Here is a 25,096-nt window from a genome sequence, read left to right as displayed (position 1 = left end):
AAAACTGCATTAAAAAAAAGGATTTTGTCTCTACAAAACCATGTCGGCGCTTACAAAAGACAACAATGTAGTTCAGCAGCGACATCTAGTGGCCGACACCCATCTCTGCCTCGTCCAACGCTACAAAAACACCCTGACGAGTCCACACCACAAAAAAAAAAACACATTTAGAGAATAACTACTAAAGATATATTTAATTAAATCAGTATATGTGTTGAATGATAGAAAACAAAGAAATTTACAGACAAACAAAATGACAACATAACATGACGAAAAAGGGCCAATCCTCGCGCTACCACTCGGTGCTGACGAAGCCCCACAGCTGGTCGCTTACGTCGCTCCGAGATCGCGTGGAGGTGTCGGTGTTGATGGGGGTCGCCAGGTCGGCACCGTAGTGCACTGCAAGAGAGGAAAACAGACTGATGCCCTGGAGACATCCTAGAGATACGGCCCAAAGAAAACGACGACAGAGACAAAAACCTACCTCCTTTCAAGATGTTGGGCGGCGTGTCATATTCCCACTTGATCTTGGTTATGAGGTGGTACAACTGAGCCACAAATCTGTTGAGGGAAAAGTCAAAGTCAGAAAATACATCAAACTACTCGCTACTCCCAAATCTAACTGCTGTCACACAAAAGCAACGCAGGAAAGTGAAAAGATGCAGGTCCAGTTTTTCCCATTTTAGGGATCTATTCATAGGAATGAGATATAAAAGTCTGAATTATGTTTCATTAGAGTACAATCACCTGAAACTAAGAATGTATGTGTTTTCGTTAGCTTAGAATTAACACTTTCACAGAGTCGTCCATGTTTCTACAGCACCCTGAGCGGACAAACACGAGCTCGAGCTCGAGAGAGACTTTCATTACTCAATATCTGAGACTCACATTGCTGAAGGGATGACCTCGGTGGTGTCTTCCTCCACCTCGGTCTGAAGAGTCTCAAGCTCGTGCTCGGTGTTTCTCAGACTCTCCAACTCTCTGTGCAGAAATCTGGACGAGGATTAAGGAAGATAACAAAGAGAGAGAAGAAATAAAAAATGGCAAATAAAGCAAGACGGGATTCATTGTGACACTGAAGAGATTTGGACTCCTCTCGTTGCACTTTCCATGGCAAACACAGACATATTCAAAAGATACTGTAATTCAGAGTCAGCCATCTGGCTCTTGGCCGTGGCCTGCCTCAGCTGCTCCCCCAGGCTCTCCAGCTCCCTCTCCTGTTGCTTCTTCTCCTCCTCCATGTCCAGCAGCGTCTGGCCCGCCCTCTCCTCAATCTCAGCCACATCTGGGGGACGGAGGACAGAGATGGAGCGATAACAGAGGAGTAGAAGATAAGAAGGAACATCAGAGGGACTGGGTCCAAGTCTGACTTTTATTTATTTATTTATTTGGAAAGTTAAATAGACATCTTCAGAAATGCTCAATTGTTGCTGACATTATACCATCCAGGATAACACAGTCTCACATATACCATCAGTAACATATACTGGATGATTATTTTTCATTTGTCAATAACAATACATAAAGTACAGCACCTTGACAGCTGAAACTCAGTTCTCAAATGACTTGCCATTTAAAATCTGTGTCACAATCTTTTTAGTTTCTATGCGATGGTCAAAAAGAGCCTGATGTTCATCCTTCACCAGCCTCAGTTTCTCCAGCTGGCTGCTGTTGATGTAGCCCACCAACACTTTGCCCGTCTCCTCCAAGTACTGGAATTTATCCCCTTGAGCCATGACGACGACACCGGCAGCTAGAGAGCACACGAGGGATTCAACTTCATATTATTATAAACAAGCAAACCACATAAACATTAAAGTCCCTAGCTGTGGAGGAAATACTAGATAACATGTAACAGTCCACTCAAGCAGTAGGTACATTGTATAGATACTACTTTAATACTTAATGTCTGGTCGTTCGAACCGATTAAAAGCCAGTAATATTGTTGTATATTAACACCAAGTAAAACTTTTATTTTTTTAATCTTTAGCTGAAGAAAATGTACATATTTATACACACATACATCCAACTGCCGGCTGTCACGCTGCATGAAGCTCTCGCTGTGTTTGTTGACAGCTGTAGCTTAGCTAGCTAGCTAGCTAGCTAGCTAGTTCCACCTAAACAGCCAAACGTTAGCTCCGCAGCTAACTAGCTTAACTGTGATAAAATGCTGCGGACACACAACACAAGTTACACACAATGTAGTCAACTCCATAACTCACTGGAAGGCCCGGTGTTTGAGGAAAATATATTACCTCAGCCCGATAGAAACGTATCTTTCAGCTCTGTGGAGATTCAAATTCAGAGCCTGAGCGCGCCTCTTCTTCTTCTTCTTCTTCTTCGGTCAATGGCGGACGCTCGTAGCGCCGCCTGCTGCACAGGAAGGAGAAGACGCGCTGGAGCGGTTCTTGTAGCGACACAGGCGAGGTCACAGTTTTGCCACTTGTCCACTTTAAGTGGTAAAGCCACATTTCCACATTGTAAAGCAATATGAATAACGTATTTTGTAGCAGTAGGAGGCTAACATCACCAGTGCGAATATTTTTGTATTTTCATGGAAATAATCCGTAAAGGGGCATCACCTCTTGGCCTCAAACATGTCTTTTCTTGGAAGTGTAGCACCAATACTTTTTTGTAAAGCAGCTGGATTAAGATAAGAAAAACAATCGTTGTCGGGAAGCACTCAAATCTGTAATTGTAACCCTAACCCTCATGGATGGATCTTTGCATAGAAATTAATCAAATAGAGGCTCTAGCTACTTCTAGGCAATACATTTTATTCATGTAGTGTTCTAGTTTATTGCTTTCATACACCTGGTTCTATACATGTCACAGTTTACTCTTTAGCAGCGCCAGGCCGCAGCACAAGGGAACAGCTGTGAAAGGAGAAGACGGCTAAGGTGGATTTAATTTAGAAACACTTAATAGAATAAATTGTCATCTTAAGAGGCGAAACGACGCAAACTTTAACAGCGTGTTTATTACAATTTGTGAAATCTAAACACGAAAGCATCATACAAAATATATTATGGGCTTGATAGTCAACTTATTGTTTTGTAGCAACATAACAAGTTGAAAGTATAAACAACTCCAGATGCGATTGAACAAAAATTGGAACTACTTCAACAATATTATTTTCACATTTTTATAATGAGTTTAATTCTTGGGACCATATAAATCTACAGGTGGTACCATCGACAGTTAACTCTGGGATGACGGCTCACGCCTTGTTTTTCTGCTTCTCTTCCCTGTTTTTCTGTTTCTCCTCCTTCTCCCGCTCTTTTCGTTTCTGTCTGCCGAGCTGTCTGAAGAACAGTCTCTTGGGGTTCAGCCCGTAGGCCTTCAGTCTCTGTCTGCTGAACTCCTGGCCCCCGATCTTCACCCCCATGGTTCCTGACCCGAGGCGTCCTCCGGTGGGATTGGGCTTCTTCTTGGGCCATTTTGGCCTCTCAGTCCTGTTTTTCGCCACATTAGCTTTGTCTGCTGCCTGCACAGCGGTAACCACTGTCTGGGCCTCTTCCTCCAGTTCCACCTTTCTCTTGGGTATGAGGATGTCCTCCTCCTCTCCGAGGGCAAGTGTCTCTCCTGGAGAGTCCACGGTGGCGTCTTCGTCCTCTGCTGCTCCGTCCTGTTTCTCGTCGACCTTCAGATGATCACCTCGCTTCTGCCCCACCTTGGTTTTAGCCTCCATCTGCTCTTTAGCTTCCCTGTAGATTTAATTCAAACATAAAAATATTACATTTTGCTCCATTAAATAATCCATCGTGAGGGGTGCAGCGGATTGTGTTCTACTCACTCATACACAGAGCTCAAGATCTCTCTCTTCCTCTTCTCATTCTGAGCCTTGATTTGATAGTTCTTCAAATCACACATCTCCTCCTTGTCAGACCTGAGGAAAAATAAGGAAAAAATAAATAAAGTGTTGGAAAATGACCTGAGATAAATTCACAGAAGGTCCACTTTAACGTGAGCGAGTACCTGAACATGCAGGTCTTCTTCAGAGAGCACCACGTGTTCAGCTCTTTGTCGTTGGCGGTTAAAATCTGATGGAAGAACCACAGCACTTAATTAGTTCAAAACAACTCGTGCATTTCTGAAACACTTTTGTAAAACCACCATCAACATCTTAAGAGTTGGTCTGTGTCACAGGTTTCACGTCGCCGCTATGAGGTCTGCTCAGAGAGAAGATTAAGTCGAGGTCATTCCCTGGTCAGAGCGCTCCCCGAAGGGAAAGCAATACCAGATCAGTCACTCAAGGCTCATCACTGCAGCGTTGCCAACCAACATCCTGTCAGCTTACCTTACATCCATTGACCGTTCCCAAGAGCCCGCCCCCAGAAAAGCAATTGTCCAATCATAGCGGCTGAAACTAGGCACAGAAGGCCGGTAGAAGATCGGATTTCTCCACATTTGGAATTGGTGCATGAAGCTCTAAATAGTCCTGTATGCTAATAGAGCATACGCTAACGGAGCATACGCTAACGGAGCATACGCTAACGTCAGCAGCTCCTTCATGCTCGTCAGTGGGGAAGTTTACACTCTGGCAAATATTACCCAAAGGTAGAAATATTTGACAAACACATGCTCATCCTCTCGCAACATTCAAACTAGAACACGTACCGTTTGAGAACATGTCTATAAGCAGCTATTACAGGATGATGTTACAATGAAGCAAAAGTGTCTCTTACACAAATAATGCTACAACTAATTAGCAACCAGCACCTCTTTAAATCAGCTCATAGAATGAAACTGCAAAATGTGGCCAAGTGGAAATGAGAAGCTGCCTTTGTCCACAACCGTCTGTTTTGATCTGCCAGCGTCATCATTGTACCAGGAATGTGGTGCTGTGTGTGTGTGTGTCCTAAAAGCTTCACAGGCACAGCAACAGTAACAAAGGGAGGCGGGACTGAGCGAACGGTCAATCACTGGGAGTTTGAAGTGCGGGTGCGCTCACCTCGTCGGTGCTCAGGCCGAAGTCGTTGGCCAGGACCTGCCTGTAGCGGAACCGGCACGGGAGGTCGTCTATGATGTCCTCGTAGTCCAGCTTGTAGTACTCGTCCAAGTACTGCTCGAAGCTCTTCTCCTCTGAAACACAAAGCGCCTGCAGTTACAAACTGTGTGGTGGAGGACCAGGAGGGTGCGTTTCAGTAGCAGGAGGATCAGAGACACCTACGTGGGTCAAACACGGGCTTGCTTTTGGTGACGACTTCAGCGAAGTTAGACTTTTTTCTCTTTTTGCCCAATTGTGGCAAATCCTCTTTCTTCATCTTCTTCCTCTCCTTTTGCTTCTTCTTCTTCTTCGTCTTGGAGGCAGTCTGCTGGTTGGGGTCGTAGTCTGCATCCATCTGTTTCAACAGGATGACTTTTGGTTAAACAGTGTTTTACCAGAACAAAAAAAATAAAACGTCCGACAGCATCTCAGGATGAACGGATGCCGTCAGTAAAAGTGAGCGTGCTCACAATGAAGTTGTCGTCTTCACAGTGCGGCCCAGAGTCGCCATACTCTTCTTCGTCCTCATTGTGGTGCTCCTCTCGGTCCTCTCCCGTCCATGTGTCCCAGTTCCAGGGCTCTGATGGCCACACACACAAGTTACATCCTCCATGATGCATTAATGCAATGAACCCAACGTTGTTGCAACTATTCAAATCCCCTGACTCGACTACAGGACTCCTTTCAGAGCTCAAGAAGACACTTTGAATCTGAGAATGTTGACGTGTTAACACTACTGCAGGTTTTAACACCGGTGCATTAGCCAACATAAATACACAGACTTACCCTCAAGCTCGTCGTCATCAAACTGAGGCTTCTCTTCCTCTTCTCCACCGTAGTATTCATTACCGAAGAATTTCTGCAAACAAACACAAATAAATACAAATGTCGCAGATTAGTTTAAAATAGACTAGAAAAAGGACACACCGAGTGTGTTTTCTTGGTAAAAGATGGCAGTGTTAGTCATCTTTGGCTTGACCTCTAAATTCAGCGGAAGCTGAACTCACCGAGTCCAACTAGCCAAACACAGCACGCCCGGGTGAGTGTGCTCGTCCTGTGAAAGCAGAGCGTTGCATTAACTGCAACTGTGAGACCGCTGGTCTGGTGACAAGTGCAGCCACAACTGTGTTTCTCAACCGAGTGGAGAGACAAACCAGAGGGCTTCTTATTGGGAGAGCAGCACACACACACACACACACCTTCACACCCCTTACCGGGAGGCTCATTAGTTACTAATTAGTTTAACACAACACACCTGTGTGAGCTGGCGGCCCTCATTCAGACATTAATTGTCCAAAAACGTTCTTTTTTTACACCGAGAATAGCTGCAGCAGGATGGCACTCAATAGTGTTGGTTTAACGCAAACCAGTTGAGTCTCTGAAGGTTTAAATGAAGTGAAAATTTAAGCTCACTCTATCATTGAAGCATCTGCTGTTTTGTAACTACGTCTCTCTTTTAGTGTCACCAGAGTAACACCTTGTAGGATGAAGACTGACTAACGTGTGGCAGATAACACTCAGCTAACATTGAGGAAGATTCCCGTCGACGAGACTTGAATCCAACAAAGAGCAGCGGTTACATGCGAACGTTTGCAGAGAACGTGACAGCGGAAAAATAAACATACAAATAAAATCCATTCTTATGCTTTCACTCTTCTGTTTGAAGTTTAGAAAAGGCTAAAACAAAAGACACCACCCTGAAAACTCTTTAAGTACCGGTGGTATAGAAATACAAAACTGATGCGATTGCTGAGCAACGAGTGAACAATCACAGTTAGGGGTTTAGCTATTGGTCAACTGAGCGAGTTGCACAAAAACCAAGAAAAACTGACTGTCCTACAAACAACTGTGTCCATGTGTGTGTGTCTGTGTGTTTAGACACCCACCTGCATTAGCTGGTCGTGTTGCTGTGGATTAAAATCTCCCTCTAGGTCGGTCTGACTGAAGGCGAGCTGCTCGTTGCCCGTCAGCTCCTGGAGCCGCTTCAGCTTCTCCACGATCTCGTTTCGCTTCAAGTTCTTCAGCTGCTTCAGCTGCTCCCGCTTCTGCTCTTTCTCCTGAAATAGTACAGAGGTTGGTTTGTATTAGCTAATTAATAAGAGAGAGAGCGAGAAGGTTTGCACCAGAGGGATCAAAAGTTGTTTTTAACACGATTCACACCTTATCCTTCCTCTCTTTCACTTCATCCCTTTTGCGTTTCCTGCTGTCGTCTTTGGAGCGCACCGATGTGGCGATGCTGCGGGGGTAGGTCCGGATCTTCTGAGCGTCGGGCTCTTCGTAGCGGAAGTTGTAGCTTCTCTCAAAGTCCTCCTGCCGCGCCAAGAAAGTCTCCCCTTCCTCCTCGGAGTCCTCCACGTCATCCTGCAGCACCTCCTCGTACGTCGGGATCCTTAACATACCGGAACTTTGCGCATTAGGCTTCCTCCACTTCAAACTGAAGGATCAAAGCTGACATCCACGCAGACGGCCACATACCGTTCATCGTCGTCCTTGCGGTCCTCGTCCATGTAGCCCTTGTTGAGGACGTAGTCTCTCAGGAAGCGCTCCCTCTCGTCCAACTCTGGGTCGTTCCAGTAGTCCCTTAAGTATTTCTGTCCCAACACAAACCAGTCTTATTACTAAGAAAGACTTTGGTTTTATCCAAATTTAGCCGTTTTGCATTTTCTTTGCTATATTTCACACATAAACTCACCATGTCCTTTATCTCCTCCGGACCCTCAAGGTCAGTCTGGCCTTTCAGCCAGTCCACATAGTCGGACTCCTCTTTATCCTACAGACGGATACAGAGAAAGTTTTTATCCTGATTTGTGACGTTTTCATCTCAATTTCACGATGGAGGGAGCAACAGCTTCTGACCTTCTCCTCTTGTGTTTTGATCCTCCTGGTGAGAAACCCGGATCGTTCAGCTCCCTCGCTGGCCTCTTGCTCCTCGTCATCGCTGTCCTGGATGAACTTACGGAAGCTGAGGAGAGGATTTAGTGTCTGTTAATAGTCTGTTACAGAGTCACACCGCCAGACACCTTCAGATTGATGGAGTCGTACCCGTCTTTCAGCTCCCGCTGCTCTTGAATGTAACTCGGAGAGGCAGCTCTCTGTGATAGAAAAACAATGGTGATTAATAAAACACGTCACTAAGTATCTCCACATTCACAAAAGAACTGAACTGTACAGTGGCGGGGATCTACCTCTTCTCTCCTGGCGACATCCTCATCGTCGTCGCTGTCGTCCTCATCTTCAAATTTGCTGTGAAATAAGAACAGATATCAGAGATTGCTACAGTATGAGACTAAAAGATGAAATGCATTGGAAAATAGCAATAGCCGGCTTTATGTGATAAAGTAATGTGTGACACACGCAAAACATTACATATTTCATATCTAACAATAAGACTGTTGCAATATGTTGAACGTAAACACTGACAAGACAAATGAAAGTGGATTACAGAATGAAAATGTACTTAATACAAAAAAAGATGTTTTAAATTGACCTCAATGGGACCAAATCTTCCACCCTACTGACAGGCAGGGATTAATTTACTTTTACCCAGATTATTAGTTGTGACCAACACAAAACATCCCGGTTTCCAAACTACGTTTTCCAAAGTCAGTTTTAAAAAAGAAACTTTTCAATAAGCTCTTTGTTGTGCAGAAAGCAGTCAATGGTCAGCAGCTCTCACCCCTCCTTTTCCAGTATGACTTTACGCTCATAGTCCTTGAGATACATGGGCTTCACCGCTTTCTTTGAGGTTGAAGGCTTCTCATCACTTGTAGACGCAGCTGAAAGATTCAGATGTCTTATTACAATATCGTTTTCCCCACAGACCGTGAAGGCAACACCAAACGAGAGCAGCACCTCACACACTCACCTTCCGAGTAAAACTTTGCATCCGTCTGGTAGATCTTGGGGTCTTTCTTCTTCAGCAGAGACAATGTCCTGTAGAAGTCCTTCTCGACTTCAGGGTCCAGTTCCTTTGAGGACAAAAAACACAAGTCAGCCGGTCAACAGGTCCAACACGCTGCGAGCCGCCGCCATCTGTTGCTGGAGAGAGAAGAAGCAGCTCCGCTCACCACTTCACTGTCCTCGGAGCTGGACTCAGACGACTCGCTCTCGTCTCCGTATCGATCCTTCACTGTGGGAAACACACAAAAACACACACACACACACACACACATATATTAGCTACGTGACCCACTCACAAGACGGTATCGTAGAAAACAACTCTTAGCTAGCTGACGCCACACTTTCCCCACGCTGGGTGGTTAGCTACGCGGTTAGCCGCCGCTAGCTAGCAGCGACGCACTTACGTCTCTGTAACTCTTCTTTCTCACGATATCGATCATATTTGTGCGCGAACCTGGAGTTGACGTTCAACTCCGAATGGCCCGACATGTTTTTACTGAAGGAGTTAGCTCTATGCTACAGCTATAAGAACTACACGCTAGTAACGGGAAGTCATTCCAACCGCTGCACGCGCGTGTGGGACGTTGAGTCACGTGGTTTCCGGTGCACAGGCCGCAGTGACATGCCGTGTCCTGCAGGGGGCGCGCTGGTACTGATGTCCACGAGTCACTGGTCGAGCGTGTTTTTAACACTTTTAAGATAGTATTTTGAAAGCTGGAAAACGGAAGGAGTTCTCCAAAATATGTTTTTTGATTTTCTTATTTCATTGTGGAAATAACTTTATTTCTAACATGCATTATCATTATTCTGCTTTTTAAAAAAATACTTTTTATATTTGATTAAATATTGATATTAGAAACTGTAAAAAAAAAAAAAAAAAAAGCTATTTAAAATGTAACGTGAGACCAATCAATTCCCCTAAATGAAAGATTAGTATCTATAGTTATAATAGAAATCGGCATTGATAAAGTGATCTCCGAAAATACCTCTGCACCCTGCCCTCAACTACATGACTCATTCTCCAGTTTTCTTTCTTTTTTTTACCCTAAAATGTTTTGTTTGCTGTTTGTCTTTCTATTTATTTTGTTCCGTCTGTCTATGTAAAGCGTCTTTGGGTATTTAGAAAAGGGCTATATAAGATTGACGTATAATTATTATACACACTAACAAATTTTTTTTTACAAATACTTGCAAATTTGACAATTTAATGAAGTCAACAAAGAAATGTGACTCTTCGTTCAATTGGCAGTCAACATGCCGTATATAGGACCTCTGCTTGTCAAAGGGTAGAGAATATTACCGATTGATGAAGTGAGTCTGATTGTGTAACGTTTCTTCACCAGTTTACTGGAGAGGCTGTTGACACAGAGAAGTCCAGGATGAGCACGATCCAGAACAAACCTGACTCGACTGACGTGACTCAGATATGTGTTTTGTGTCGACATCAAAGTAGACCAAGGACATCACGAACGCCCCCTGAGACCGAATGCAGCTCGTACGTAATCACATTGGCAGACAAACATACTTTTGACCTGATTCGGGGACTGAATGTTGGCCATCCGCAGTCGACTCTGGTGTGTGGCATATGATGAAATGACAGTAAGGTACAAAAACATGTGTCGATACCACGTCCTTTGTGACGTCTCTGAACGCACGCCCAACACCGAAAACATATTATGGTCACTCCAAAAAGACAGCAACTGTAACCCATTTGTCGCCGACTATTATCAAAAAGTTGCAGATAAAGTAATTTAGTAACCGAAAAAGTTTTTTTTTTTAAGTTTTCAGTTACATTGCAGTTTGGCCCGAGAGATAAACACTCCAAACGTCACCTTTCACCTAATGTAGCAAATACAACCTATGCTCTGTAAAGGAGAACGAGATGGTGCTGATTTGTTCTCATCTTATTTTTATCTAAACCTTTTGTGTGTGACTGTTGTGTAACAGGGTGCAGTGCATCAAAGCTCAAGGATCAGTGTTAGGCCCCCTAATATTTAGCAGGTAAGTTGATGATCTTCCACAACAGTGTCACACATGGAAAATGTATGCAGATGACGCTGTTGCACACACACGTGCAGAAACGGATAAGCTAGCAGCTGTGAAGCCGGATGTTATTTCACGGTGACTTAGTTTGAGTATTGGACAAAAAAGACAAAATGTAAGATTTTTTCCCGTCAAGCACATTACCAGTCCTGTAGGTTTCATTGCATAATCATGGAGCCAAACATGAATTTGTGTATTAAATTTAAAATTTTAAAAAGAATGGCGAAACCATTAAAAGGCACGCTTGAGAAGAATTTGGGTAATTCAGATAAAAGACAATAAATCGATCAATCATTTTTGAAGGATTCTGTCAAATTTCCGCTGAAAATAAAAGCATACATTACATCCCAAACATGAAGACACTTGATAAAACTAGAGGATTTCATGGAGGGATATGATCAACTTCTTATCAGAGAGTAAAATCTAAGAATTTCTCCAAGAACAGTTGCGATCGATGAGGACCACAGCTGCAGTGACACCCTGTTACAACACCATGCAGCCTGAGCAAAGGTCCCTGAGGGTCCAGCTGATTGGTTTTGTTTGTCAGGTGAGCGGTAACGTCGTATCCTCACACGCTGGGAACTCACATGTCTTCAACATCAGGTGAAAGGCGTCGCTCTCTGAAATGAATAACACGTCATGAGAAGAAAACGCTCCATGATGTCAGCAGCACTTTTTATTCCATTTCATCTGTGAAAGGGAATGACCCAGCCAGAGTATGACCTTCGTGTTCATATTAATGATTGATGTCATTCAGATAAAACATTTCTTTGAAAATCAGATACTTTGTGCAGTCTGTGCCAACAGGAACAATCTGTCCCGCAGAAGTCTGGATAACTGCTTTGACACCGTGTTTCAAATCAGGGACGAATCAGGAAAGACTCCCGCTGAATGATGGTGCCGTGGACATAGCTGGATTAAAAATAATCTCCCCTCAGAGAGTGATCCGAGCGTCAGCGTGAACTGCTTGTTTTCTTATCTGCTTCTTTACCCACATGTCCACAGATGCATCTTGTACTTGACTTTTCAGCTCAGCCCTTCCTCTTCAGCCTTGAACCTTGCATGTGACATGCAGGTGGGCTCGACCACAGACCTGCAGCCACAAAGCCGTTTGTTATCCCTCTGCTCAGATAGCGGCTCTGGCTTACTTTGTGACTGCAAACTATGGATTTCAATGAGAAATAAAACATTGCTTTTTAAAGCTATACGGCCACAAGATGGTATGTGAACACATTATAAACTGTCCACAGACAAAATATACTACACTGTTGGCTTAGAAGAAGCACATATTTCTCAAATAATTTCCAGATATGTTGAAATTTCTCTGCGTAAAAAACTCTTGCAGTGTTGTAACTTTTCCTTGCTGTGGTCTCACTGTGTTCAAGGATTTCTAGGAAACTGCGGTTTCGGCTTTCACTGTGACAGCCTGACTTTCTAGGAAGGAGGTCTCCTTTTCTGTAGAACTACACAAACACATGTGCTCCCCCCTTAAAAAAAGAGTGGGTAAGAGGGGAAAAAAACACACAAACCCTCATTTCATATTTTCTGCCATGTCTACATACCAAAGTTGTTGAATAAACAGTGGAATATGCTGCCAAACACTATTCAAAATCTTTCATCTGCCACATACCGTAAGCAGCGTTTCAGCATGCACAAGCAGAGGAGGAGGGGGGGGGGGGCACTCTGTATGCTGTTATATTGTATAACGCAGTACTTCCCAACAAAGGTACTTGAACCCCAGAGGGTACTGCTGCAGGGGCCAGAGTGTGTGGAAAGCTGAGCCACGTCAACCAACAAAACATTTCCAATTTATTAAAAACAAATATATAGATACATCCACGTGTTGAGATAAACAACAATGTTAGCTAAAAGTAGTTGAATAGTCACAGTTGTGAGCTAAAAGTAAAATACTTTGGGGCCGTTATGGAATACACAGAATGTAAATACCCTGATACTGTCCGTACTGTCTACATCAATATATTATCCATCACACTGCACCTTAACGGCTTCTTTTGCACTCTGGACAGATGCAAACTGCATTTTGTTGTCACACAACTTGTTCTATGTGCAATGACAATAAAGTTCAATCTGAATCTGTTAGCTAGAAGTAATCAATAAAGTGTTGGAACATCCTGCTTGTTGACCGAAGCAACTGAAACAAACAGTTTCTCTTGGTGCGACTGCATGTTGCTGTTGAGGAGAAGAGGAAGCGTCGGGGGAAACTTCACAAGAAGAGTTTAGTAACTCACTCAACTGCTGTGACTGTTAACACATGACGCATTTTAAGTTTTATAAAAAGTGAGCCCAGACAGTAGTGATTCTAAAATAAATAGAAGCATTTATTTATATACAGAAAATGTTTAAAGTTTACAACATTGACATTACCAAAAAAAAACAACTGCAAAGGACAAATATTTACACTTATAAACATTATATTTACACATTTAATCTGCACTGCGAGTTGTTGATGGCAAAATTACATTATTTATATAGCAATAACATCTTTGCTAGGTGTAACCTCACCTGGATGTAACACTCACAAATCCCTCCACTGTAAACAGATGGTGAGTTCATATCAACAGAGTTCAATAGCACCAACATGTGAACATAATGTCATTAAAAAGGCACACATTTGTCAGCGATACAATAAAAGGGGCTCATAAAGCCGGCGCGAACTGTGTTTTTTAAACCGTGATCGGGCACGCGGCTTTCTTTTGTCAGGAATGCTGCAGGCGAGTTCAAGTGGCCCCGAGGGAGGATGTACACGCACACGCACACGCACACGCACACGCACCGCGGCACAGGGCGCTCGACATGGCCCCACTGTTTACACGTGGTTGCATGAAAGTCTTTCGGTCTTCGAGGAATGCACTGGTCTCCCACTCACCGGAGGAGCATAGGGGTGGAAATTGTTAAAAAAAAAATGCCCCCCCCCCCCCCCCCCTTTCCCCAGTGCTCATGATCACAAATCAAGAGAATGGAGCTGAAAAAAAGTGTTGGAATGAACTCCGCTATTGTTGTTTTGGGACCACGTGGCGGGATGTGAAATCTGAAGGCCATCACAGAGCGCAGTATATACATCGAGTCACTGACACAGTGGGCATTCTTTGTGGTTAACAAAAGCAACATTGTATTTAGGTCACTTGGGGTGATGTTTTTGCTCCGCTACAAAGGCAAAGACTGGTGTTCAAGTCAAAGTTATTGAGACTTTTAGAGGTCACACTGGTTAGACGGAGATTTCCCATTATTATTAGCCTATATTACCTTCTGTATGCCCAACTTTGGACTTCTTCCAGGCAGACATTTCAATGAAAAGATTGATTCCACACTCAGATTATGTTAGCATAGAGACTGGAAAGGGAGGGAAACGGCTAGCCTGGCTCTGTGCACAGCTAACAAATTCATCTACTGAAGGTTAATCACCGACTGGCTCAAGCGTCAGAATTTAAGTTTTAAAACTTTTCGGACAATACACTCATTTGCTTTCTTGTCGAGAGTTAGAGAAGATCGACACTACCCCCCATATCGGTTTGTTAAATCTGTTTATGAAGCCGACAGCTAGTTAGCCTAGCTTAGCACAAAAACAAGGGTAGCCAGGCTCTGTCCAAAAGTAATACAATCTGCCAACAAGCCTCGCTAAAGCTCCTTAACAAGTTACATCTCATTAATTTATTCTGTACAAAAAAAACACCTATTCAAAAAAAAAAAAAACTGTAAAAACTACACACTCACATGGCTAACCGTTTCCCGATGCTGAGCTCATTTAAGCTCACTGTCTGCTTGTGGCAGCTCTATATTGACCATACAGACATGAGTGGCCAACAAAGCCAACAAGCTTTGACAATGTTCGATCAAAAAAAAAAAACACAACATATTTACAAGACACATTAGAGGGAATAATAAGTTGCATTAAATGAGCTCAGTTAAACAGATGTTTGAAACACACAACATTATATGGCAGTGACGCAGCTGTACCGTCAGTCACACTTGGGATAACGGGTACTAAATAAAATGCGATTGAAGAATCCATCATCTGCTGATTTGGTATGATTTGGTGAGGAACGGCTATTAGAAAAAAAAAGTGCAACCTGAAAATAGTGTTTCACTCCGTTGTCTTTCCACTGCTGAGCGCCGTCTGTGAGGACATAGTGGTCCCGATCCTGGCTTTGACTTCCATAACTTTGTGAGGTACAAAAAAAATACAAAAAGGGCATCCAAGGTAGCTTATCGTTGAGGCTTTTCCTTTCACGCCGATATTTTTCAGTTTTCTGTGAAGACTGGATTGTCTGCCTCTTCATCCAAGCTCACAACTTGCCTCTGAAAGGACAACAAATAACAGAGGAGGTCAGACGTTAACACAATGCTGTAGCCTGTGTGTGCTGATTACAACAACATGAGCTAAATGCAAACAGTCTGAACTGTAGAGTGCGAGTCTGGACTCACTTTTGGGTAGGAGTAACCGTCAGGGCTCTGGCTCCTCCAAATGTGCACTTGGTCCTCGGTGGTTTTCTGATAGACGGGGTTTTCAAAGTGAATTGTGTTGATGTTCTTCCGCCTGTAGTTCCTCCACAGCAGCACGCTACCAACAGCCACCAGGCAAAGGATCACTACAGGAGGCCGACGGAGGGAGCGAGGTGAGACACACAATCATCCACGACGTTCGTACGCAACTGTGAGGCAGCAGCTGCCCAAAGCAACTCACCCAGAGGTAACGCAATATACAGCACCATCAGGTTGGAGGAGGCGGTGTTGGGTATGACTGCAGCAAACTCATGTCTGAAATCTGAGGGGAAGTAAAGACCAGAAGAGGAGTTAATGATACACGGAGCTCGCACTGTACACATTGTATGACGACAATGCACTCAAACAAAACTAAATCTATAAAAATGTAAAAACAAGTTTACACAATTTCACCTAAATTATTTAAAATATGTTAAAAATAAAACACAGCATTATGGTACTTGCCTGGAGAGGTGACTGGAGCCCCTGTTGTGGTCTGGGGTGTTTCGGGGTTCGCCGGCTGGGGGGACGGGGTCCTTGGTTCAGGTGTGGTGGTCCTTCCAGGAGGCTTGGTGCTGCGTGGCTCCGGTCTGGCCGCAGTGCTGGTGACTACGACGGGCTCTGTGGTGGTGCGGACCTGGGGCTTAGGAGTGGTGCGGACCTGGGGCTTAGGAGTGGTGCGGACCTGGGGCTTAGGAGTGGTGCTGGATGGCGCTCGTGGCTGAGGAGGGGGTACGGTATCTGGCACTTGAGGCTGCACGGGAGCTGCAGGTGTTGGCACAGCTGGCGAACAAAAACAGAGGCGTGAAAGTCAGAAGCAGGAGCGCTTGAACGCATACAATTTTTTAATTTAGATGGAGAGAAATATGGACTTTTCCTCTCAATATTTGTCGTTACATACCAGGCACACATGCCCTCATATCCCTGGCTAGCATCATGCCATCTGGACAGACACAGGTGTATTTAGGGGCATGTCGGCCCACTTGAGGGGCTGCTAGGCACAAGAACTCACAGCCGGATAACTGGCACCAATCCCGCCCTGCAATGGAAAAGATGACATTTGACTTTAATTGAAGCGCTTTACATGTTATGAAGCGCTTAAAGCGATAGTTAGACATTTGGAGATCAAGCCATTCAAACCATTCAACTATTCCTTTAAAGTCACTGACTTGATATCTGATATTTATTTCTACAGTCTTTTGTGACCATTATGGATTTGAAAACGCATACATCTTCACACTTGAACCCAATTGCGAATATCCAGTAATGATCTTTTACATGAACACATGTCTCAACAGCGTGTGGCAGCGGTGTCTCTCACCAGCGGGTTGTTTGAGGTTATGGTAGAGAATGATGTCATCTGGGGACGATAGGTGCTCTGCCACGAGTGTGATGTCATCACCCGTCAGCCGGTTTGCACTGAAGATGGCATTGTTACTGACGTCTGTCCAGAACACTCGCTCCTAGAAGAAACACAAAAATTCAAAAAAAGCTTGAGCATTTCAAGAGACGATGAGGACGGCGTGGCAGTGGTGAGGAACACTCGGCTCCGGGTGTGTGTCTGTGTGTGACCCTACCTCAAACACAGTGACGCTCAGCGGGTGAGACAGCTTGTGTTCGTCGATGATGAGGGTGCGTCGACCACCGCCCTGCGTGTCGATACTGGAGAGGGTGTGCAGCTTAGAGTCCACCCAGTAGAGCCGCTGGTTCAACAGGTCTGGAGGAGGAAGCAGGCAGGGAGAGAGGAGAGGGGGGGATCAACCGGTCAGACCACTGGCGTCCATGTGAAAAGGTAAAAACAACAACTTGCAACCAAAAAAAGTTTACCAAGTGTAATTCCATTAGGCCACTCAATGTTGTCAGTGACCAGAGCGGTGCGGTCTCCTCCGTTAAGACCCGCCTTCTCAATCCTAGCGGCATCCCCCCAGTCAGTCCAGTACATAAAACTGGGAGGACATAGAAATGTTGCAAATTAAACCAAGACACAGACCATGAACACATACATTTAGTCTGTACACCGGGTCAAGGTAGGAATTCGGCATGACTGTGCTTTTTCTCTGTGCTATTGGAGACTTACTTGTTGTAGGGGTCGAGCACAATCGCGCGAGGTTTAGATAAGTCTCGGTGGAAGAGAGTCTTGCGGCGGTCGATGTCGGCAGCCACCACGGAGATGGTGCTGCGAATGCTGTCGGTCCAGTACAGGTTTCCGTGGATCCAGTCGAAAGCGATGCCCTCGGGAGCCTCAATGTCGCTGCCGATCACCACGCGGTGATGAGCGGGGTCTTCGGCCGAGTCCTCCGACGCTCTGGAACGACAGCGAAGAGCTGGTGTCAAGCCGGGGGGGCGAGGACAAAGAAAAGCTCATTTCACTCTGGTGTCTTTCTCGCTCACCTGTAGATCTTCTTCTGGGAGAGGTCCGACCAGTAGAGCTCCTTGGCGGCCATGTTCATGTCGAGAGCCACAACGTTCTTCAGGCGGGGGATTACTCTGGTGTACTCACTTTTGTCCAAAGTCATCTTTCTGACCTCATGGCGGTTGGTGAAGTAAAGGTAGGCTATTGTACCTGTAAAATCACAGTGGGCAGGTGATCTATTCAGTAAGAATTACATGGGAATGTTTATTTAAATGTCTTAAACGACTATCAGCTGATAGCCAGCTAAATTGATGGTCTTCATGTACGTAAGGCTATTCACCATCTTGGAACATCTAAATGTTAGCAATTCATTGGTGTTTGCACTGGTGAGAAAACACTGAGGTCATATTCACCAATGGCCTTGCAGGCTTTGGTTGCTGGGTCGACTTGGTAACCCTCCTCGCACTGGCATTTGTAACTGCCGACCTGGTTGATGCAGATCTGGCTGCAGGTGTCCGGCTCGGCGCACTCGTCGATATCTGGATTCCAAGAAGAGGAGTGAGGGTAACATGATTATGAACCAACACATGCATGATAGTGTGACAGAACAGACTGAGGTTTCCCTTCTTATCTGGCAGCACAGACTGAGACATGGAAAAGGTTGCTTAAGAGAAACCGGATTGCAACATCCTTTTGTTAATCGAACCGAAGAGTCTCAAATGAGAGAGAGAAAGAACATAAACCATACGACAGGAGGACTATTTCCTATTAGTTTGGCAGGGCATTACCTTCACAGCGCTTTTGCTCAAAAAGGTGATACCCAGAGGGACACAGGCACTCATAGCCGATCTTCAGGTCATTGCAAATATGAGAGCAGCCACCATTTTTGTACAGACACTCGTTGGAGTCTGCAGGGGAGAAACAAGAGAAATAATCATTCTTTTCGGAGGCTGCAGACACCCCAATTAAATACATAAAAGTAGTCATTAACCAGACAGTTATGGAGGAGAGAGGCTTCTGTACTCACCACATTGCCGAAGAGGCTCATCCGACCAATCCCTGCAATCTCGCTGACTGTCACACACCTTCTCCATGCTTATGCATTCCCCACTGCGGCACTTGAACCTGCTCGGGCCCTCGCAGTGACTCGCTGTGGAACAAAAGATGCAGTTACACAGACGAGAGGTTTTGCATTCTGGCAGCCCGGATCAGAAGGGATGCGATCGGTACCGTTGACGCAGCCCGACTCGTCGCTCATGTCCCGGCAGTCGTACTGATGGTTGCACTGGTGGCTGCCGTGGATGCAAGTGCCGTCGCCGCATTCAAACTCATCGGGGCGGCAGGTGGAACGTACTGGGGAGCAAAAAGGTTGACATGTGAGCACGAGAGGCGACGACTCGGGGGGGGGGAAACAAAACAAGCGCAGCGGGCGAATCCACAAGGCTTACCGCAGTTGGCTTCGTCTGACTGATCGAGGCAGTCGGCCCCTCCGTCGCACTTCCAGCTGCTGTGGATGCACTCCCCGCTGCCGCAGCGAAACTCCAGAGATGAGCACTGATGGGCGGGAGCAGAGTTGGGCGCCTTCGTGCCGCAGTTCTGGGGCCACTCGTCCGAGCCGTCGAAGCAGTCGCTGTCGCCGTCGCAGGCCCACAGGCGGGGTACGCATACGCCGTTGTTGCACCGGAAGGCCGCGGCGCTGCAGGTGGCGGGCGGGCAGGAGGCCTCGTCGCTCCCGTCGTCGCAGTCCGCCTCGTCGTCGCACACGAAGGCGGACGACACGCACTGGCCGTTCCCGCAGCGGAACTCTGTGTCCGTGCACCGCTTCGGCACTGAGAGGGAAGACGCATGACAAGACGTGAGAAAATCCAGAGCAGGGAAGGAAGGGAGGAAGGAAGGGAGGAAGGAAGGGGATGTAAAAGGATGTGAGGGGAGCTGTGGCTTCTAGAGCGCAATAGAAGATAAATCACATGTAATTAAGGAAGCCGAACGACAGCCCGTGGTTAACTCGGCTTACCACAGCGCTCTTCATCAGCTCCATTCTCACAGTCAGCTTTTCCGTCACAGTGCCAGTTGCTCGGTATGCAGTTGTTCAGGCGATCCGCGCAGCTGAACTCTGTCGGCCGACACGTTTTGGCCACTGGAAGTGACAGACGCGGAAAAGGTTAACTGAGGATTACGCAATCGCCCCAATGAGGGACTGACGGGTACGTAAAGCATCACGCCGTACTCACTGCAGGTAGCGGGAAGCTCATCGGTGCCGTCTCCGCAGTCGTCTGTGCCGTCACACACCCATCTGACCGTGATGCATTTGCCGTTACCACACTGGAACTGCGTGGGCGCACATGTTGCCCACGCGTCTACAACAGACAGATGTAAACACACAGTTCAGCTAAAAGTGCATTTTACTTATCATCCATCAGGGGCCCGGACAGGAAAACTCCAAAGAGTCGACAGCTGTGCTAACAGCTCTGAAAATGTCCTTCTGCACCACTGTACTTAGCTAATTGCTAACGCTAGTTTGACAGCACGCACACAATGAAACGAGAACACGCTCTTAGTTCAGCTGAGGCCGATGGTACGGTCATTAGTTTAAGTTTTTGGCTCATTTCCAGTTGGCGAACTATGATTTGCGATACTCTTGTGAGATAGTCTCGGGTAGGTTTTGACCGTGAATGATTAGGGTAGCATAGGTCGTCCGGCACCGAGTCTCGTCTAGGGAGACCATCTCCAGACGATCAGGTATTTGGTCGTGAACCAAAGTATCGGGCACATTTAGCTTCGAGCCGCCGATGTTGTTACAATTCATTTTGATTTAGTGTGACTGTCAAATTCAATGGCAATGTTTTGAAATTTCTTGCCGCTGGAGGAAAAGTCAAAAGATCACCACAAAGGTCATCGCGAATACCTGAACTGAATTTCAAGGCAACCCATCCAAACGTTTTTCAGTGTGGGCCAAAGGGTCAAGGGCGCGGCTCTAAACATTTCAAAGAGGATACAACCTCAGCTCAGGCATCACAGGCACGCTGAAGAGGGTTGACAGTCGGCCTCATGAGTGATGCCGCTACTTGGGTTGCATTACAGTATACGAGAGAGGCCACGTCTTCACCAACGCCGAAGACGGTGATAAACCTGCTGCCAGAGGACAAGAGCGCTGGGAGGTCTATACTCTGGCATGACACACACACACACACAACCAAACACACGGTGCCTGTTGGTACTTGTTGAATGGTTAAACTGCAAGTCAAACCAGGACACTTTCTGTTTGTAAGCATGCATCCCTCAGCCTTTATCAGGACGCTGCTGATATGGCAAGTCCATGACACAACAGAGATCTCATCTTCTAGGCTGCTGGGAGGAGAACACCTCCTTTGGGGTGAGTTTCAACACTGAGGACACAGGGGCCCTCCCAACCCCCCATCTTTTATGGATTAGAATGAAGCCACTGAACCAGAAGGAGCAATTAGACTGTACATCGGAGAGACAGCACTTCACAGAAAAGGCTCTCGGGTCCATTCCAGCCCTCGGGCCCCCGGGGAGGGGAGGGGGCCTCAAACTCCCGTATGGCCAACTGTGTGGACCAGAAGCAGCCGCCATCATACAGTCAGAGGAATATCTGCCTCTTTGTTTGAATTCAAATTAAATATTTATGTGGAAGTATATACATTTTCATATGTTAGTGCCCTGTCAGACAAATCATAAATCATGAATGGCTGCCAGCATAGTAAATCATAACAGCTTCCTGGTGAAGTCAAACATCTGGTGCCTTGGGTCCTACATGCTTTATTTAAACAAGGAGAGGTTTTATTCTTCTCCTGCAGCTTGAGGGAATAGTTGTAGTATTACTTTTATGACCCCAAATGACCGCGGACAGTCGTAATATAGTGGTTGTGAAGTAAATCCACTACTGGCTGTTAAGCCATTCATGTCTTTATGGCTCCATGTAAACAGGCTTGCCATAAAGATAAATCATACGCCCCATGTAGACAAACCTGGTCACGTCACAGGAAGATCCTTGTGTGTAGAGTAGAAAACACTTGGGTTTAACTCTGAGCTCCTTTCCCCTGAACGGTGGAGCTTTTTACTTCATAGATCAGCTCCCATATCCCCAAAATGACACGTAACCCAAACCCAAGTTCAGGGTGGTTGTTTACTTAAAGTGCTCAGTGGAGATCTGTCCCAGAGAGACAACCTGGACCAAATGGCAGCGTTATTGATTGTGGACTTTATTTCCTCAAATAAAGTCCCTCTGTCAAAAAAAAAAAAAAGAATAAATAAGTACGGGAGGCCAGCCATTTCCCAACATGGGGACAGGACACGTTTCAGCACATGACTGGTGTGTTAATGCGCTGGGGTTAAAAACCAACCAGTTCAAACATGCTTCACCATTTTCCCAGAAAACACACACACACACGCACACACACGCGCACACACAGTGAACTGGTCTGACAGTGACTTCATGTCAGTGTGTGTGTTTGTGTTTGTGCGCAACCAAAAGTGGAGGAATGCTGGCTGAAGACAATGTTTGCATTTGAGGGCTTCTTATTCAAATTAACTCTGTGGCGTTTGAGGTGAAACACACGGAGGTGAGAGAGCCTCCTGCAGACACGCTGGACGTTGCATCATGTGGGAAGAATAATGCTGGTTTTAAAAAGGGAAACAAGTTCCCTGTTCCCATGATGCATTTGTTTTACAGTGATTACAATGCAAGTGGCGCCAATTCCCACATTGTGAATGAACAGCTTTCAAAACCGGCTTTTCAGAAACCCCGCTTGACATCTTCACACACACACACGCGCGCGCACACACACACACACACACACACACACACACACACACACACACACACACACACACACACACACACACACACACACACACACACACACACACACTTAGTATTCACACTGCTCGGACCTCATTGGCTGCGGACCCTGCTGCGAATTGAGCGCCACTGAATAAAAAAAGCACGAAAAAAATGTATTTTTTTTAAGTATCTCCATTCAAAAGCCGGAGTGAACCAAAAAAAAAGTCATTGTAACACATTGAAATAAGAGCCACGATGACTTATGGATAGATGATTTTAAATGATGGGAAACTATAGACAGCGGTAGTGAAACATTCATGTGAGAGAGATTTGACCTACATTCTGTGACTAATTGCGCCCCCCATCACCTTACATCCGGTGCTGTCACACGAGTGGCCAATTCAAACACACGCGGACTAAATAGCTTCTCCAGAACTTTATTTTAACCTTTATACATTTATAAAACATAAAGGAGGAGCGCAGATTACAAACATTGATATACGTGCATATACATACATTTTTTTTTAACATGCGTTTCAAGCGAATGCCAAGTCCCCCATCAAAAAATAATCCAGTTACAAATGCTCGTGTGTAAAACGTGAACTTACTTGTCTCCACAAGCGAGCGGAGGAGAAGCGCCAACAGCAGCGCGTGCCACGGCCGCCCCATGTTCTTCAGGCTCTCTGGAAGGCGCGTGCACGCTGGACGCCGCTGTCTGCTGGGGCTGATTGACACTCTGTCACCGGTGCGGCTGCTGTGGGGACGCCGGAGGAGCGGGAGGCTCTCGTAGTCTGCCTGTAATCTGTAATCTGTAATCTGTAATCTGAGACGCTCCCGCTGGAGGGTCAGCGTGAGGGATGCTCGGCTGCACTGTTCTGTTTGACAACAACTCCTTCAGACCCATTTCAATGTGGTCCAGCGGGGGGCGGGGCCGAGCGAGGGCCCCGGGAGCGGGGTGTTGGGGGGGGGGGGGGCGGGGAGGGGGGGCGGGGTCGGAGTGGTGTGATTTCTGAGGCAAACAGCCCCAACAATTGGGGGGCGGAGCCTGGGGAGATTTACTATAGCGAGCTTAACCCTTTCAGGGAGGCGCGCGCACATGGATGGAGACGTTACGTAAGTTTCATTCCCCGAAAGCGAGCTGGACCCCACCGCCATACGTACACGGGGGCGTGGCCAGCGATCCAGGAGACCTCAGGGGTCAATAAAGGTCAAGATCAGGGAAGGGAAGGTGAAGGGAAGGGGGGTAATCTGTGATTTTGAGAACAAAGTCAAACTATTATGAGAAGAAAATGAGAGTAAAGTCGAACATGGACTATAAATATAATAATATATAATAATATATCAGCTGTTAAATGGGGGATCTATAGATGAGTTACATTACTAAAGGGGGAGGTACTCTATCAGGAGCAATGACTGTTCAGCAATGAATGATTGTGTGAGTAAAGGAAGAGAAAAGAAATTATAGTCCTAATGATTACAAATAAATAATAAGAACAATTATGTGTGTTTTGTGAGTTAATTCCCATACCATAAGAGATTTGTTTCTCATAATATGATGACTCGTTTCTTAAAACACAATCACTTTTTTCTCCCAAACAAACATTTGACATTTTATCCCTGAAAAATATTCAGTTTTTCTAGAAATATAGTTAAAAAAAACAACAAGTAAATAAGATGTTCCCAATCCACCGGTTTGAAGTCCAAACGTTGTCCCCAGATGTGTCCTGGGACATGAGACTGGCAGCCTGTTCAATATCTAAATAATAGCAAACAAGCGGTGAACACAAAGCGGTGGCACGGTTCATACAGGGCTGCTGCGGGGAAAGGAAATAATTGACTTATTCGTATCTTTATTATTTTAATCTATTCAGAAATAAAAAGTGTTTGTGAAACTTTCCCATACAATACTAACAACAACCCATAAAGTCATTAGTGCCGCTTTTATCTCCATATCAATACTTCCGGAATTCAGGTTGGTGACCAAATATATATATATATATATATATATATATATATATATATATATATATATATATATATATATATATATATATATATATTTCTATGTATTAAAAAACATGTTATTTAAGGTTCAAAGTCTCAAACTCTGCCCGGGTCCATAAGATAGTTTATGATGAAATTTACATCAGCGGAGGAGATAAAGTACAAACAGCCTTGACCCGAGAACAGCGAGCGTCATATAGTTCAGGAATACGCCTCTAGTCATATATTTTGTAATAGGGAACAGAGAAATAATATCTTTTGGAGAAAACAACGGAAGAGGCGCTGGACAGTCAACACTGGTTTGAAACAACATCGACAAGAAAATGAAGCACTTTCGGGGGAAAACCGCGTCGCTCACAGTGTGTTGACCCTGTCACTGTCACAGGAAGGGTCACACATTCAGATCGACACGGACAGTTTTTATCGACCAAGTCTGGTTTATCATGCAGTGCTGTCTCAATGTGCACAGGAACTACTCAGGTTTCAAAGACACGTGCATGTA

At 45.4% G+C, this 25,096-nt stretch overlaps 3 protein-coding genes and 1 non-coding gene across 9 annotated transcripts; all 4 read right to left on the bottom strand.

Moving 5' to 3' along the window:
• Window positions 1-179: 179 nt before the first annotated feature.
• Window positions 180-2,336, bottom strand: spc24 (SPC24 component of NDC80 kinetochore complex). Of its 5 annotated transcripts, none has more exons than XM_068579119.1 (6): window positions 2,256-2,336; window positions 1,571-1,753; window positions 1,141-1,285; window positions 889-993; window positions 485-561; window positions 180-399 (listed from the first exon to the last, which is right to left on the bottom strand). In XM_068579119.1, the coding sequence occupies exons 2-6, from the start codon at window positions 1,734-1,736 to the stop codon at window positions 293-295; spliced, it is 600 nt and encodes a 199-aa protein (XP_068435220.1). In that variant the 5' UTR covers window positions 1,737-1,753; window positions 2,256-2,336; the 3' UTR covers window positions 180-292. The 5 variants fall into 5 exon arrangements, with proteins under 5 accessions (XP_068435220.1, XP_068435221.1, XP_068435222.1 ...); XM_068579120.1 differs by having other exon boundaries at window positions 1,571-1,755; window positions 2,279-2,285; XM_068579121.1 differs by having other exon boundaries at window positions 2,223-2,275.
• A 624-nt stretch (window positions 2,337-2,960) lies between these two features.
• kri1 (KRI1 homolog) lies at window positions 2,961-9,458 on the bottom strand. Its single transcript, XM_068579545.1, has 18 exons — window positions 9,295-9,458; window positions 9,058-9,119; window positions 8,856-8,958; window positions 8,667-8,766; window positions 8,176-8,233; window positions 8,033-8,082; window positions 7,847-7,952; window positions 7,683-7,760; window positions 7,466-7,581; window positions 7,151-7,379; window positions 6,877-7,047; window positions 5,777-5,849; window positions 5,461-5,570; window positions 5,174-5,345; window positions 4,955-5,085; window positions 3,979-4,043; window positions 3,797-3,889; window positions 2,961-3,707 (listed from the first exon to the last, which is right to left on the bottom strand). Exons 1-18 carry the CDS (start codon window positions 9,377-9,379, stop codon window positions 3,221-3,223), a joined length of 2,289 nt encoding a protein of 762 aa, XP_068435646.1. The 5' UTR covers window positions 9,380-9,458; the 3' UTR covers window positions 2,961-3,220.
• On the bottom strand, window positions 4,173-4,271 carry LOC137787270 (Z30 small nucleolar RNA). Its single transcript, XR_011077628.1, has one exon. It is a non-coding gene; the product is annotated as a Z30 small nucleolar RNA (small nucleolar RNA).
• A 4,457-nt stretch (window positions 9,459-13,915) lies between the features above and the next one.
• Window positions 13,916-23,319, bottom strand: ldlra (low density lipoprotein receptor a). 2 transcript variants are annotated; one of them, XM_068578111.1, is made up of 19 exons: window positions 23,199-23,319; window positions 20,018-20,143; window positions 19,801-19,923; window positions 19,235-19,615; window positions 19,017-19,139; window positions 18,814-18,936; window positions 18,575-18,694; window positions 18,200-18,325; window positions 17,825-17,996; window positions 17,511-17,738; window positions 17,261-17,379; window positions 17,011-17,150; window positions 16,755-16,896; window positions 16,335-16,472; window positions 16,182-16,216; window positions 15,899-16,100; window positions 15,636-15,716; window positions 15,377-15,540; window positions 13,916-15,250 (listed from the first exon to the last, which is right to left on the bottom strand). In XM_068578111.1, exons 1-19 carry the CDS (start codon window positions 23,257-23,259, stop codon window positions 15,194-15,196), a joined length of 2,661 nt encoding a protein of 886 aa, XP_068434212.1. In that variant the 5' UTR covers window positions 23,260-23,319; the 3' UTR covers window positions 13,916-15,193. The 2 variants fall into 2 exon arrangements, with proteins under 2 accessions (XP_068434212.1, XP_068434211.1); XM_068578110.1 differs by having other exon boundaries at window positions 15,899-16,216.
• Between the last annotated feature and the right edge of the window lie 1,777 nt (window positions 23,320-25,096).

Source organism: Clinocottus analis, unplaced genomic scaffold, assembly GCF_023055335.1.
Source record: "Clinocottus analis isolate CAN_PGR_092001 unplaced genomic scaffold, fCliAna1.0.p SCAF_16, whole genome shotgun sequence".
NCBI lineage: Eukaryota > Metazoa > Chordata > Actinopteri > Perciformes > Cottidae > Clinocottus > Clinocottus analis.
The sequence above is the reverse complement of the archived record's forward strand: the minus strand, read 5'-3'. Positions and strand labels throughout refer to the sequence as shown.

Bases quoted from the DNA above. Each gene is read 5' to 3' on its own strand.
- spc24 (XM_068579116.1), bottom strand. From the start codon at position 2,050: ATGCAGCGTGACAGCCGGCAGTTGGATGTAT. The intron at 1,754-2,019 runs GTGTGTATAAAT...TGTGCTCTCTAG, and splicing joins CAGCCGGCAGTTGGATGTAT to CTGCCGGTGTCGTCGTCATG. The intron at 400-484 runs GTAGGTTTTTGT...CCTCTCTTGCAG, and splicing joins GCCCAACATCTTGAAAGGAG to TGCACTACGGTGCCGACCTG.
- kri1 (XM_068579545.1), bottom strand. From the start codon at position 9,379: ATGTCGGGCCATTCGGAGTTGAACGTCAACTCCAGGTTCGCGCACAAA. The intron at 7,761-7,846 runs GTCAGAAGCTGT...ATCCGTCTGTAG, and splicing joins TCAAAACACAAGAGGAGAAG to GATAAAGAGGAGTCCGACTA. The intron at 3,890-3,978 runs GTACTCGCTCAC...ATTTTTCCTCAG, and splicing joins AAGAAGACCTGCATGTTCAG to GTCTGACAAGGAGGAGATGT.
- ldlra (XM_068578110.1), bottom strand. From the start codon at position 23,259: ATGGGGCGGCCGTGGCACGCGCTGCTGTTGGCGCTTCTCCTCCGCTCG. The intron at 16,897-17,010 runs GTAGGGTCACAC...TGTTTCTTCTAG, and splicing joins TGAGCGTCACTGTGTTTGAG to GAGCGAGTGTTCTGGACAGA. The intron at 15,251-15,376 runs GTGAGTCCAGAC...TTGTCCTTTCAG, and splicing joins ACGGTTACTCCTACCCAAAA to AGGCAAGTTGTGAGCTTGGA.